This window comes from Felis catus, chromosome A1 (genome assembly GCF_018350175.1).
Source record: "Felis catus isolate Fca126 chromosome A1, F.catus_Fca126_mat1.0, whole genome shotgun sequence".
Classification (NCBI taxonomy): Eukaryota; Metazoa; Chordata; class Mammalia; order Carnivora; family Felidae; genus Felis; species Felis catus.
This window is the reverse complement of record NC_058368.1, coordinates 146779858-146796307: the sequence shown is the minus strand read 5'-3', so window position 1 is coordinate 146796307 and position 16450 is coordinate 146779858. Positions and strand designations below refer to the sequence as shown.

The 16450-nt window shown below is 37.6% G+C and overlaps 1 protein-coding gene across 5 annotated transcripts in view; it reads left to right on the top strand.

Moving 5' to 3' along the window:
* HAPLN1 (hyaluronan and proteoglycan link protein 1) overlaps positions 1–16173 on the top strand; it is a 71256-nt gene extending 55083 nt beyond the window's left edge. For 4 of the 5 annotated variants that reach the window (XM_019836372.3, XM_019836379.2, XM_019836382.3 and 1 more), the window contains 3 exons: positions 3526–3897; positions 11834–12136; positions 14352–16173. In XM_019836372.3, coding sequence (XP_019691931.1) covers positions 3526–3897; positions 11834–12136; positions 14352–14641 — 965 coding nt within the window. In that variant the 3' untranslated portion in view covers positions 14642–16173. The remainder of the gene's footprint in view (positions 1–3525; positions 3898–11833; positions 12137–14351) is intronic. The other variant, XM_019836384.3, reaches the window with a different exon arrangement.
* Positions 16174–16450: the final 277 nt, after the last annotated feature.

Below are 16450 nucleotides of genomic sequence, written 5' to 3'. Positions count from 1 at the left end.
TAAACAAAAAAAAAATTAAAAAAAAAATAATAATAATGACACTTTTAAAGGAACGAAAAACAATGGGTAATAGTCCAATACCATATTTCTAAATTGTTTTTCTGCAACTAATTGCTTTTGTCCTATTGTTTAAAAGACTTCATATAAATTACACAGCAATGCAAAGATCTGTTGTTTGGTCATGCCGATGCTTTCATAATTTGGTGAAACTGAATGATGTCCTCTAGATTTCACAGCAGAATCTGTAAAATAATAATGAGGGCCTGCTGTTTCCCCTGGAGACAACTGTGGTCTTTGAAGTGTATCAAATCTGTCAAGTCACTGTCTTGGACACTAATAGAAATAGGAAATTTCTGTTACTTACAAATTAAACTTTAAAAAAAAATCCAGTCCTTCCAAAATGAGCATATGTATGTTGCCCAGTTTTATTCTTTCATACTTTTTATTAAAAAAAAAAAGGAAACCAAGCAATTCTCATTCTGATGATCAAAGTTTATTTTTATCCCTTGTTTCTTATTTGCTTTGCAACTGCCTACTTATCAAACAGGCTGATTTAAACATTAATTTCAAATTTCAAGGCACTTAGGTATTTGCATCCAATGATGAGATTCAAGACCTACCCTAGACAAGATGGGTGCAAAGTTTGTCATGCGCACACTCGATTCCCTTTTCTGTTCTTTGTATCTGCCTTCTCCCCTCTCTAGCTGATGTTTCCTGGCTGACCCCTAACATGATTGCCTGTCACGAGGAGCCTGGCAAGAATCTTAAACTGAATGTTCTCATGAGGCAGACCAGTCAGTCAAACACCCCGAGCTCCTGACTCACTGGCCAGTGCTCCTTCCTACATTTCACTTGTTCTGCAACAGATCACTCTCACCAACGATCCTCAGTGCTGTATCATGTGCAGTGTCAATCTTCTAAAAACAAGCAAACAAACAAAAAACCATTGTTCTCAATGCCAGGCTGGGGGTGTAGGCTAATGAACATTGATGGCCCTCAGTCACCCAATGTGTTACATATTGCACATCTTTCTTAGAGTTCTTTGAATTTCAGCCACAGACTTGTGGCATTGATTACCACAACACCCCAACCTCCCTTCCCAAAAAACAAGAATGGTAGAATTTTATACATTCTGGCAGCCTTGTTAGAAAAATTATTTTGTGGGAAATCAGTGGATTTTTGGTGTCTGTTCAATTCTCAATATTATACCACATAAATCATCACCTACTCACAATGTTGGATTACAAACAAATAGTACCTAAAAAAAATCAGAAACCTGTAATTCTAAAATACTACGAGATGATGTGCAGGTAACCACAGGAAAAAAAAATTAGAAGTCTCAGTCCCTTGTGCAAGGGTTTTGATCTTTGCTTGAACTCTTTAATTTATGAAACACTCAGACCTTGTATTCATTCTGGAACACCTTATGATTATGTAAAACCACACAATAATTTCTACATCTCCTTTATGACACAAGTGGCATTTTATGTATCTGTCACCCCACATGGTTCATAACTTTATAAGTAAGTAGAACTGTGGAAGGTTAATATATGCCAAAATTAGGCTCAATATCAGGCAATACCATATTTGAGAAACACTATGCAAAATCTATGCAGTAGGAAGAGTTAGCAGTGAGTGCACGCTTACTTTTGGTCAGACATAATTCTAAGTATAAGAATACTTAATAATATCCCCTATCCCTGTGTATTTGGACATTGGTTTTAACTTTAAAGTGAAAGCCTTCAAAGAATCATGAGACTACAACCTCCTGGAGCAGGTGTCCTTCCAGGAACTAGGTAGGAGATATTCCCTACACCCTTCAGGCTCTACTGAGCAGTCGACAGCACTTTCCTCCTCCCAGAAAGAAGATACTTGGATGCACTCATTAGGGATGTTGTAGGGGAAAAAAATTACATGTAGGGTAGAGTTGGGTAGATTTACCATTCATCCCTTATGATTCTATGATCCTAAATAAAAAGATAAAGAATAAAATCTAAAGGAAATGCTTAATGAGCTGGATTTATGATTCATTTTAATTAAGCCATTATCCTTAATTTATTATCTATTCCAAGTGGAGGCATTAATGGCTTAAACTTTTCAGTTTCTGAGCATTGGGCTGACTTCTAAATGAAATATATTCATTTTAAAATACTCATTGCTATATGATAAAAATAAAACTACCATCTCTATTCCTCACGCTTTTTATTTTAAAATCTGAATCCTGTGTATGCCATTAAATAAGTAAGGCATGGATCTGTCCAGAGGTGAGTGGGTACTCTTCCTGACCTGTATATGTTAAATGACTGATGGCCAAGGTTTATTCACTACCTGCCTGCCACAGGCAGGAAGAGTTGCAGAACTTCGTGAAAGGTAGCTTTTGGCAAGCTTCGAAAGCTGTGTGGAGATGAGAAGGCGTGTGTGTCCTAGAGTTTTTCAATTGCTTTCTCATTTTCAAATGTTGCACGTCCTCAAGAGACCTTGTCAAGGTCAAGAGCACAATGAGCTAACCAGGGGGAACCCCAGAGAAAGCCAAGATGTGAAAATAACAGCTGGCTCCCTAGAGAACAGGAGCCTTGCTGGTTTGGCAGGCTTGGACTCTTGCGGTGCTCTCTGGAAGGCTCTCTTGCTCTTGGGGGAGGGAGGAGGGAAACCAAAGGGCAAGAAGAAGAAAGGTGGGAGCGATAAGATAAACTATAAAACAAAATGTAGCAGAAAGCAAAGACAAGAAGTAGAAGGAGATTTTAAGGGTACAAAAGAACCAGTAATCTTTTGGTTAATCAGAAAATAACATGTAACTTTGGATATACTTTTAACATTCAAGTTTTGAGGGATATATTTCAAAACCTGAATCTCTTTAAAGCATTGGCTGAAAGTACCTTTCCGATGTCTAGTCTTCATATGAAAATAAAATATATACATACTGCTTGAAATGCTCCAGAATGTCATATTACAAGTGTATATGTGAATAAAAGCCACATATGTGAGGATATTCTAAGTTCTTTGCCCAGAACAGTGCAATGAAAACTGATCATGTAGTTTTATATTCTTCCCATAAATAAAAAAGAGATTTATTATATCAGAAATCTTAGGTGTTTTGTTTGAAATCTTGAGATGTTTTGGTTTATATTGATGAAATTAGTCATGGAACTATGCCATTTCTCTTGGTCTTGTTTCTACATTTTTGATATTGAAATGTAGAGAAAATAAATGGAATTTGCTATTAAATTATCAAATTTTGATGACTGTGGAGTTTTCTATTCAATACTTCTCAATTAGTATAATTAACACCCTTCTTTTTTTCAGTGGTTTCAAATGCATGACTCCCTTATAGATGCCCTCTAGGTATTAGAGGTACCTTTCCATGTGCTTCAGAAAAGATTGTGTTCAAGAATGCAGAGAAGCTTTGTCAGATACCCTGTATAGATATATAGATAGCATATTTTATTTTATTTTTTTTAAAAAGTCTACAAGCATTTTAATGGTTCTTTTCTTTCTTTCTTTCTTTCTTTCTTTTTTTTTTAATAGCAGAAAATGGCCCCCGTCTACTTGTAGAAGCAGAACAAACCAAGGTGTTCTCACATAGAGGTGGCAATGTTACACTGCCATGTAAATTTTACCGAGACCCTACAGCATTTGGCTCAGGAACCCACAAAATCCGAATCAAGTGGACCAAGCTAACTTCAGATTACCTCAAGGAAGTGGACGTTTTTGTTTCCATGGGATATCACAAGAAAGCCTATGCAGGCTACCAGGGCAGAGTGTTTCTGAAGGGAGGCAGTGATAATGATGCTTCTCTGGTGATCGCAGACCTCACCCTGGAGGATTATGGGAGATATAAGTGTGAGGTGATTGAAGGATTAGAAGATGATACTGCTGTGGTAGCATTAGATTTGCAAGGTAGGTACCTATAAATCATGTTAAGCTTGGAAATGATAATTAATCATTTTTCATGATGAGTAACGTCTAGTGGTTACCACAGTGATAATGTGAGAACTCAAAAGCCCATGAATGGAATGCTTCTGCTCTTTTGTGTTTTGCAGTCTGTCACTGATTCCAGCTTTCATGTTTGAAATGTACACACAATGGTTATACGTAAAAGTGAAGCTATTTGCAAGTAGGAGAAACGTGCAGTGGAACTGAATTAACAATACTTGGAAACTGCCTTATGCTATTCAAAATTTAAATCTCATTACATAGTTATTGAGAAATTCAGATTGAATGCATTTTTATTATGCTTCTAAAATTATCTCAGTTTCAAATAATGCCAACTTTTGTGAAGGACATCTGCTAGCTAAAATACATGTAATTGTATTCTATCAACTAACTGAAAACTTAATTTAACAAAAAAGTGCCCTCCAGATTTACTTAAATAAATAAGTAAAGAAGTAAACATTTTTAATGGTCCAGACTCTTTTAGACACCGAATACCACATACTCAAGGCATTCTGGAGGAATTTTATTTCTTAAATAGGCAATCTTTTCAGAAGTTTTAAAAACCAAAATGTGAAGAATGCTAAACAATAAAAAGTGTCCTCGCCATCCCACCTCCCCTCTGCCCAAAGCCCACCGTCTATATGCCCCACTGACAGGGAAACTCCTCTCTGTTTCTCATATCTCAAAATATCTCATATTCATGAATTTCAGTGTTTCTTTACACTGAAGGATGACTAATGGCTATATTGTTGGAATACTTTCCTTCCTTAGGCACATAAACTATAGGTGTATGTTTGTTAGAAGCTCCTTTCACATCCTAGGACAGATTTGTGCCTTTTCCACACGTGTGTTGGTTCATTAACACATCACTGAAGATGTGACCTTCTGAATCCCATAGAATCCCATCACACGTATGGAGATTTATTAGCTTTATGTATCTAATAAATTGCACAGTATCATAAAGTACATTTTTGTGACCTTCTCTTGTGTGTTTTAGTTGTACTTCTTGGCTCCTGATTATATGTCACCTTGTACTTTCAGTTTTTATTGATTTACATTAATATCCATAAACATTAGCATTATTCAAGATAAAACAAGTGATTGGCTTAGAGAAGACTGTTAACCATCAAATATGAATTGACAGCCAATTTCCTTTATCAAAGGGGCATCAGACAGTGGACGGAGCCTTGAGCTAGTAGTCCCAAGACTCTTAGGTTAGTCCCAGCTCTGCCAGTATGAGTTTTATAACTGGGGAAAGTTATTTATATTTACTGTACCTGGCTTCCTTTTCTACGAATAATAGGTTGAACTGTTACTACCCATCGAGTTACTTTTTCTTCTAAAATTCTATTTTTATACCATGTATTTCCCAAACCCAAGTAATTCACATACCATATTTACTGTCTCCCCACATTTATTTTAAAATGAAATTTTAAGTGAATAGAAACCCATATAACTCACCAGAAATAGAAGGACACCATAAAAATAAATACAACTAATATAAGATACTTCTATCTTCCACCTGGATACCTGCGTGCTAATAGCTTTGAGCATGAAACCTGCTTTACCCTTGTCTGAAAAGGAGATTCATGTGTTAGAGGATGAGGCACTCTAAGGTCAAGCTGAGACTGTATTCAAGACATAATTAAAGGTGCTGAAAAGGAACTATAAGAAGAATAATTTTTTCCTGCCTAGGCCCTGCACCATCCCAAATCATCATGCTTTCCGCCCTATTGGAACACTTCCATACCATATAACCCATAAGCATACGAGCCAAGTAAATGTGTCCAAGAAACCAATTTAACTGATAAATATTTTTCCAAGGACTGTTTTGGTGCCAGGAGATATAAAGACTTCCAAGTCTTGGTTCTTTTAATTCAAAAGTCTTACAGGCCATTAAAGATCCCAATATACTTTACAAAGTAAGTATTTTAAAATAAGGCAGAAGTTATAATTTTGTAGGTCAACTACACTTCAGTTAAAATAAATAAATGAAATCAGGTAGAATTTGGTAAAGTAAGTGGGTACAAACCAGTTGCTATAATCGTGCTCACTATGTATTTTGCCCACTTGCAGTAATCCCACTTGACAGATGAGACTTAGGGAAAACTCCTTTTCTAAGGTAACATGGCCAGTGGTAAGAGCTAGAATTAGAATTTGATACCAAGACATTGGAAGAAGCCTATGCCTTTATCCACTATGATCCAGGGATTCACGGGAAGGAGAAATTCTCTGTTGGAGAGAAGACCAGAGGCTTCAAAAAGACAGCAGTCTTTGGCAGCTCCCAGCTTGAGAGGATTCCTAAAGGTCCCAGAGTTATTTGGGGGATAACCGACAAACTATCTTTTGGTCATACTGCATTAATTGGTGTATTCATGGTAGCTGTTGAAATTCCCCTCAATGCAGGTAGTGTTTTTCCATCTTTCTTGTGTGCTGCAGAAAGGGTAGGAGCCATCAGTAACCAGCGGACCTGCCTTGAAAAAGCTAACATTTTAACATTTAGTCTCATATACATGAATCCATTTCCAAACAAGTGAAGAAAATACAAATCTTCAAAGAATAAGATCAGAGTTCTATCTTGTACCTTCTGCCTCCTCTCCTAAGCTGTGATGTTTTCACAGCACCTTACACAGCTTTCCATTTAGCTCTCATCACATTTTGTCTTGTAAATATTTGTAAACTTGCTTGTCTCCACTTGCTAACTACAATCTACTTGAGGGCAATCAAGTGCCAAGAATAAAATTAGTGCTCAGTAAATCGTTTACAAGTGATTGAATGTTAGATAAAATGCGTTTAAACTTTTAAATACAGAAAACAAAAAATGCCTGCCATGCAGGGGCCATGGAAAGTAGGAAGCAACACTTGATTTGGACCATGAAAGATGAAAGGGTCCTTCCAAAGGGTAGAGAGTGTGAAAAAGCAAGGGAGAGGGCATCGTGGGTATGAGAGAGAAACTCCTGAAAGGTAAACATGTGAACACCAGAGGCCATAGACAGTCGGCATCCACCTGGACTGGTTTAGGGCTCTAAGCTCAGTAATAGGGTGGGATACAAATTTTTATTATAGCCAATTTCAAATATTTGGAAAAGTAGAAAGACTGACCCCCCATATACTATTGTCCAGCTTCAGAAATTATGATAATGGCATCTCATTTTATCTTGCTTTATATAACCCTATTTCTACTGAATCTTTTCAAGAAAAACTCAGAAAGCATATTATTTTATCTATACCTGCTGCAAGAAGAGATAAGGACACATATTTTAAAATGCAATTGCACACAAAAAATTTAAGCTAACCCTTGGAGAATAAAATTTCAGGAGCTTGCTTGCTGCCTGAAAGTGACTTGATAGTTTCCACATAGTCTGGGATAGAGGAGCAAGGTGTGTTGTAAAGGCTCAAATAAACTGCATGTGCAAACGCAAGCTTGCAGTTATCACTTACTAGCTCCACCCCAGTTTTTGACTTTTTTTCATTATCATTTACATTCTTAATGTGACCATCTACCACTCAGGCAGCTTTCACTCAAGCTCCTTGTCAATGTTCTCATGCACATAAATAAGAGCACCAAAAACTAATATCATTTTAAATGTCATGACTATGCTGCCTTTTCAACTGTAATTGTAACAACGTCTTAAATTATATTGGCCCTTTATTAGAGACTAAATGCTATGTTCTCCAAAGAATTTTTCTAATTAGGAAAAAATCGTTCTTCTTCAAGATGTCCAAATTATATGCTTTGTATTTATGTTCCAAGATTTTATTCTGTCTTGGATTCAAATTGCATATCAAATCATGAGCTGTCTTCAGTAACAGGCACACCCCAAACCTGTATCCTAGAGAACCGAGTACAGGGCCTTGCTCTTAGTTGTGACTTATGAACTTTTTGAATCACACTGATAAAAAAAAATATATACATTTTTTTGAGAGACTGAACTACATATAAATTGGAGTTAGCCGTGCAATTTCTTCATATAGAATCTTGAGTAGGGTAACGCCCTCTGACTACTCCCGATTACCCACCATGCCCAAAACAGCACCCAACAAGAGAATAGCCTCATGTCAATATAATGAAGAAATTCATGTCACCAGAAATTAATGAATAGCTGGGTCTGCAGAAATCATCTCAGCAATCAACACATATATAAATAAAGATACAAAAAAGAACATGATGTTTGTGCTTCCGACCTTCCACTGTATTGGTTTTCCACTGGTGACAACAGCTCCAAATATACAAAAATATAGTATGAGAACTTTTACAAATAGAAAAATAATTTCAGATATGTATGTGTACAGGATGTGTACAGAACTAATAGGCACTGAAGACAGTAAAATTATACTCCATGATTTCTGTCTTTTTATTACTAAATATATTTACTTTATAAAGTTACTGAAATTTACATTAGCTTTCATATGGGCCATGGTATGAACATCTTATGTGTCTAACAAATTGTTATTTGCCAACAACTAGGGTGAATTGGACTGCAAAATTATAAATATTAAGGAATGTGTTTTCAAAACATACTTCGACAACTGAACTTCTCACGTCATTTGATATTATTTTTTCCATACAATATATCATTCTTATTAATCTCCTTTGTCATGATACATACCAGCCCTTCATGGGAAAAGATATGGTTTTTGATAACATTTTGACATATAACTATAAAATAATCATACGTGGAAAATAATCACACACCCTTGGTGTCACCTGTGTAAGTGTAACTTTTCTTATTTTTGTAATGCTGGATGAAAGCAATAACCATTTGCTCCATAATTCAGCTGTAGGAATTACACATTTTTCCACAGAGCCAAGGTTTCTGCAATTATAGTCTTAGATATTAAAATATTAACTCAATGGAAGCAAAACAAGTAAATAAATAAAATGCTAACAAACATGTAGTTTCAGAAATGCCCCTGCTTGTAAGAATCAAGATTATTGAAATGTGTGCACCCAATGTGCTCAATACAGTGAAACTTCTACCACTTTGGCTAAGACATAGAAAATGACCCTTATTTCCCTGGAATGTATTATTTCCATAATCATCAAACATTAAAATTCAAGTAAATCTTTTGAGTTGGTATAACAATAAGTTGACCAATTATTCCTACAATTAAAAAATAATAAAGTTGTCATATAGGGTTTCACTTTGATTTTAAGAAGGGGTTGCATGAAGTTATGTTAAATTTGAAAAGAACTTAAATAAAAATACAGTACACTAAATTTGGAACTGAATCAATTGTGTTTCAGTAACATTCAATTGTTAATCAAGAATAGCCACTAAAGAAAATTTTTTCCTAATGTCCATGATAGTCCACCAAATATACCACAGTGAGTTTAAACCAGAAAGGTTGTCTAGGTCTTTAAAATTATTACAAATTAAAATATCCTACATCCTCCACTATTTCCATCTTGAGACATCTGGGAAACAAAATCCAACCCAAAAGGTTTCTTTCTCCAGGTTGAAACACTTTGAGATTTTCCTTTCACTTGGGGTCTAGCTGCCAAGGAAATCTCTACTGGATAAATTAATTATTTCTCTTTTCATTGGCATTGCTGGAGTTCTGAGCAAAGAGGACGAAAGGCATGAGGGGACAGGCAGGGCTACAGCAGATCCTTCCAGCACTAACTGGGGTTCTTAGCTGGATGCCTGGAAATAGGTCTTCTTAGATAGAACCATCTCAGACTCCCCTCCACCCCCATCACTGCAGGGGGCAGTGGTAACTGACAGAGTCTTTTCCTCCTTCCTTTTGGCTCTGATTCAGCTTACAGATCCCTCAGCCAAGAACCTGAGAAGGCAGGATGAGATCAGGAAGCCTTCCTGGATCTCTGCCTCCAGTGAAGAGTGCCAGCTGGACTGCCCTAGAGGGACAAACGTGTCCTGCAGAGGCCCTGAGTGGACAGGACTTGATTTAGGCTATTGAAATTTCTTCTTGTAGAGTCTTCCAGGACAACTTATAAAAGAAAACATTTCCTGTGTCCTGGTTACACTATTAGTCAATTGTAGATTCATCTTGAATAGGGTCTGCGGTCTCATAAAATGGCACTTATGATATAACCTACCAATTACTGTGTCAGTGGGACAATTTTTCATATTCCACATGCTCAAGTATTAATCATTTCTAATTATAGTAAAAAATCCAAGGTAAGGCCTTCCTTGAATAACCACTCTAAATTAATAGTCATTTATTTATTTATTTATTTATAATGTTTATTTCTGAGAGAGAGAGAGAATGAGTGGGGAAGGGGCGGAGAGAGGGAGACAGAGGGCTCTGTGCTTACAGTAATGAGTTTGATGTGGGGCTTGAACTCATGAACCATGAGATGATGACCTGAGCCAAAGTCCAATGCTCAACTGACTGAGCCACCCAGGTGCACCCCCTTTTTTAAATGTTTATAAATTAACAGTCTTGTATGGGGAGACATTTTGATGCAGTGGTCTTTCTTAAAGTCCGGCAAATGATACAACTTCGCTTCCTTGTGATGTGATTCTTATCCTTTAAGGAAATTGTACAGAAAGTTACGAGAGGGTTCAATGACCGCTAGTGATGATCTGACCAAAAAGAATGCTTTTGGAAAGTAATTGCATCTTCCCAGGCAAAGTCAAGTGCCGAAGTCACACTGTTCACTTTCGTTAAGTGCTTTTGCATTTTCAAATATTTTACTTAATTCTTTGGCATTAACTCAAAAGATGTTTATTCTGTATCTACCTTGTATAGGACAAGTTTTGGAAAGGTTTTTCTATTTTTCTATTTGCAATAAAAATGTTTTTAAAAGTTAGTTTCAATTTTCAATATACGAATATGAAAGCTGAAAAAGGTAATAGAAATATTTTTAAATGAAACCTTTCATTTTAGCTGCACCATTCAAGGACAGAAAAAATAAAATAAGATTAAGGGCTACACTAAAAGTTGAAATGGATAAGAGTCACAGGGAGCCTGGGTGGCTCAGCTGGTTGAGCGTCTGACTTCGGCTCAGGTCCTGATTTCGCCGTTCAAGAGTTCGAGCCCCACGTTGGGCTCTGTGCTGACAACTCACAATCTGAAGCCTGCTTCAGATTCTGCCTCTCTCTCTCTCTGCCCCTCTCCCGCGCGCGCACGCGAGCGCGCGTTCTTTTTCTCTCTCTCAAAAATAAATAAACATAGAAAAAAAAAGGATAAAGTCAGGATACTCTCTATGGAGGTTGTGCTACACTGGAAAGAATTATCTTATTAATATGAAGTATGGGTGCTTAATTAGGTTTTTGCTAGACATGTAAACTCACTTTAGAGTTTCTCCAAATAAGAAACCTCCTAAATGAAAATTTCTTATCTGTAAGTTTTTAGAAACATATGTAAAAGCAAGTATATATCTACATTTGAATCATTTGTTACCGTGTTTGTTCATACATTTAAAAGGCTATATTAAGCAAATTACTAATTATATAAGAAAGATTACTAAGAAAAACATGGAAAAAACAAAATACCTTCTCTCTGAGCACTGTTTCTATACCCTCTACCACTATTAGTATTCATTATTGACTTTTTCCCAGCTAAAAAGGACTCAGTAGAAATCCCTTTTAACATTAGTGACTAGTAGCAGAAGGTAAATTCTCAAGGGGGGCTATTTGAAAAACATAACCTGTGGATGAATCATTCCAGCAAAGAGAATTTTAAGGCTTGGATTGAGCTCTTAGCAAAAGGGTAAAATCACCGAAGTTATGAAACCGCATAGCTGACTATGACATGCTCAGAGCTAAGACACTGTTGATGAGGAAAAGGGACCGTGAGAAACCATTTCAAGTTGACCAAAAACTGCAACTTCATTGGATGGAGATTCTATTAGGTTTTCACCAATCAAGTGGCATTTGCTCAGAGTTGTTCCTTTTTGTACCACTAATCCCTTGGCCTCTCCTTTGGACAGGTGTGGTGTTCCCTTACTTCCCACGACTGGGGCGCTACAATCTCAATTTTCACGAGGCACAGCAGGCTTGTCTGGACCAGGATGCTGTGATTGCCTCCTTTGACCAGCTGTACGACGCCTGGCGGGGCGGGCTGGATTGGTGCAACGCCGGCTGGCTCAGTGACGGGTCTGTGCAATATCCCATCACAAAGCCCAGGGAACCCTGTGGAGGCCAGAACACGGTGCCCGGTGTCAGGAACTACGGGTTTTGGGACAAAGATAAAAGCAGATACGATGTTTTCTGTTTCACATCTAACTTCAATGGTAAGCTATTAACTGTACTGCCTTCTTTCCTATCCCGGGGACCAATGCATACTATGACGCCACGCTCAACTTTTAATCTTACCAATTAGAAAAGAACATGGTTTTGATGCACTGTTCCCGTTTGAACATGTAAAGTTCTTTACTGTCATAATTTTTTAAAATATTCACGCAGGGCAAGCAAAAATGCTTATTTCCACTATTCTTAGGTTTTATTGCATCAGATTATCATAAAATAGTTTAAACTGTAAGGGTTCTCTTTCTTATTGACAAAGATGCTGCTGCCCCTGTGCGCAAAAGAGATGTGTGCCCTGGGATACAGAGCTCTTAGTGAAGTGAAGGTAGCTTCCGAGTCATACTCTCCTTCTCTAAATTACAAGGCCAGTTATGTTCAGGGTTGGTCAGCAAAGCGCACCATCAGGAGAGAGCTCAGAGTAAAGAGAACTTGGCAAGAAAAATTAAGTAGCAGTAACACTGGAGGTGAACGCAGAAGAAGAGAGATCAGGTTGCCTCGGTGTTGCTGATTGCCTTCCGTGTAACCCCCAGCCCTGTCTTGCTCCATCCAGAGCCAGCTACGTAATTTGTGGGGCCCAGTGCAAAATGAAAATGTGGGCTCCTCATACAAAAATTAAGAATTTGGGGGGCCTGGGTGGCTCAGTTGGTTAAGCGTCTGACTGCAGCTCAGGTCACGATCTCACGGACCTTGAGTTCGAGCCCCCCGATGGGCTCTGTGCTGATGGCTGGGAGCCTGGAGCCTGCTTCCGGTTCTGTGTCTCCCTTTCTCTCTGCCCCTCCCCCATTCATGCTCTGTCTCTCTCTGTCTCAAAAATAAACGTTAAAAAAAAATTTAAGAATTTTAAGATGGTGACAGCAGTAGGTTAAAGCAAGCATGGGGCCCTGTGTAACTGTACAGGTCACACATCCATAAAGCCAACACTGGCCCCATCATTTTATATTTTTGCTCCCTGATGACATGGTTTAGGAAAAATAGCAAGGGATCAGGGATCAACAAACTTTCTGTGAAGGGCCAGATAATAAATATTTTTGGTTTTGTGGGCCACAGGGTCTCTGTTGCAACCACTCAATGTGGTTTTGTACACTGTAACACAAAACAGCCATAGACAATTCTACACGGATGGGTGTGGCTGTGTTCTAACAAAACTCCAGCGGACTCTTGTGCTCCAGTTTGGGGACCTCTGGTGTGGATGACAGAACGAACCTTGTAGCTAATGTTGCGGTGGCCTCTACCTTCCCTCCAAATCGCATTGTCTTAGTCACAGAAGAATTGGCAAGCATTAATTTATTCTTCAATAATCTGTAGGTAATGGAGGACAAGAAGACATCACATTGCAAAGGGTAATCAGATAAAAGAGTGTGACTTTATGCTACCTGAAACTAAAAGTCTAAGATAATCTTCACTGTTTCACCACAGTCAGTCGGTGTTACTTCACACTTTGTATGCATATTTAATACACATTGAAGGCATCTCAGTAATGAACTTTACTCAGTAAGTGGTGGAGACTAACTTGCTCTTTCTTGTGAAATCAAGATATGGTTAGGTGTCAGGGCTCCCACGGAGACAAGTTGAAAAAAAAAAAATTCATTCTCTTTGCTAGTAGGTGAACAGACTGGATTCGCATTCTGAGTCCGTATTATTTATGGCAAGTGACTTCCTGTATTTTTTGCATTTTCATACTGTAGTCTCTGAATAAGAATAATGTCTTATTGATACCTGTAATGAAAAGGACTTGAGGGCTTTTGAGTTTTTTTAAATGGACTTTTATGTCAGGAATGTGTTTTGATCTTTTCACATTCAAATTTTGCCTCTCCAGAAACTTGTGCTGGGGCTCAGTCTTGCTACAGCTAGAATTTAAATAGCTCTTGCTTTTAACATGGAATTCTCGCTCTAGTGCTACAGAAGGGCCCTTTGAGTCACTAATTAGCTAACAGAAACTGCAACTGTCATTTCCCTTTTCTGTTTTCAAGCTATAAAAGGGCATGTCTGAACACATATTAAGGGGCAAGGAATAAGTTAATTTAACAGCAAATGACTGAGGGGCACTACATTAAAGTGACAATCCTATGTTCCCAGAGCTTTATAGACATTGCTCTCTATCCCCCTTCCTCGAGAAACGCTTCCGTTTGGGCTCCTTCCGTCTCTGTATGGCGCAGTCGCAGACAGGCCTTTGACGCGCGCTCTCTCTCTCTTCCTCCACAGGCCGTTTTTACTACCTGATCCACCCCACCAAGCTGACCTATGATGAGGCGGTGCAGGCTTGTCTCAACGATGGTGCTCAGATTGCCAAAGTGGGCCAGATCTTCGCTGCCTGGAAACTTCTGGGATACGACCGCTGTGATGCGGGCTGGTTGGCGGATGGCAGTGTCCGCTACCCCATCTCTAGGCCAAGAAGGCGCTGCAGTCCTACTGAGGCTGCCGTGCGCTTTGTGGGTTTCCCAGACAAAAAGCATAAGCTGTATGGCGTCTACTGCTTCAGAGCATACAACTGAGGGTGCCCCTAGAGCACGCCAGTGTCAAGGTCATTGAGAACATGTGAAAGGTGTTTTTTTTTCAATACGAACTCATGCAAGTTTTACCAAAACTGTGATAACCCTTTTTTACTTACTGTAAAGAGTCATTTTCATAAAGACCAATTCATCAATTTGTTTGTTTTGTAAAGCTATCACTCAGTATATATTATAAATTAATATAATTTTAAGGGAAGCGCTACACAAGGAGGCTTTAGAGCCAAACTGTTTCGGCTACATCATCCCAGCGAAGTATCCTTTCATGAATGGGGCACGCGATAGCTTGAGAATTGCTAGGATTAAATTAAGGGAAGCACGGCTACTCAGAGCAGCAGCTCCCACAAGCACAAATTTTACACATTTGTACAATTTTGAAATGTACTACAATCAGCAAATTAGAGCAACAGATTTGAAATACAGGCTTCTTTACATAAACTGAGATTCTGAGAGATTGCACAAAACTCAGTTACACATGGGACAATCTACACTTTTCTAAAAGGTATTATTTCAAGTCTGCAATAGACGCAATGTTTTACTCTTAAAAATCCTGCCTTTTGACCAAGAAATAAAAATTTAAAAAAATTCATATGGACTCCAATGCATATTAACAAGCACAGTTAAAACTCCTTAATAACCCCATTTATATGAAGTACGAAACGTAAATAAGCAGATAATATTTAACCAGTGAAAGACTCCTATCTTCTTTTAATTAAAATTACACATGCCTGAGAAGAATTGTTCTATCTTTTGAGTAGCTTTACTGAATTATATTTAAATTCTAAGGGCCGTTTGCTAAGCAGCATTAGCATCTACTCAGGGCAGTTATATAGATAAACTGCTGGACAGAAAAACTGTAAAATTTAGCAGCTTGATTTTATGTTAGCCTATGAAATATTATTGTCCTATAAAAATAACTTTAAACTATTTAATATTTCCTTATTTACCTTACATGAATAAAATTTAAATCACCAAAATAATGTATAACTATACACTTGCCTAAACAAATACAGACCCGACATTCAAAATTCTTACTATTCTTATTTGTATGTTTACTAGAAAGCCCAACTGGTGCCTGTGTGGGAGGAAAAAAGTGAACACGTGGTTCTAAACCTTCCTCCATATAGAAAATGTGGTCAATGATATCACTTTCCTTGCTGGTCGTCATTAGGCTCAAATGAAATGTGGAAGCTCTCAGCAAAGAAAGAGTTTACACTAAAATCTTCAAGGCTGTAAATGAAAGGGTAAGACCAGCTTCAGAAAAACAACTTTAGACATTAGCAGCTCCAATATTAAATAAAGCTCTGTTTTCCTATATTTTTATGACTGTTGAGACCCCGCAGGGACCAATATTTGTATTCAAATTACATTTCATGGTTTCCCATTGTTTCACAATGAGTTCTAATAAATGGGATTTAGTATAATAATCCAAGTATGACATAGCTGGTATGCTTTCATGAATGTTTTTATGTAGATTTTCCTCCCATGAACATGAGTAAATAAACCTGTTTCCTGAATTGATTGTGGTTGCATTTAAAGCTCTGTAATAATTCTAATAAATTCACTCTATATAAATGTAGAGTTACATATGTGGAAGGTATAGAACAATCGGAAGTCCATGAAACCATAATTATATCCATACATTATTTAGACAAAATATTGTAAATAAAAGTAGGCCATTTCTTTTGTCAAAGTAGATCTGGGAAATTCCCGATGCTTTAATATTTAAAGAGGACAATGTATGCATGCACTTTTTACATTAGGTTGGATATGCAAATTGTACAAAAATATAAA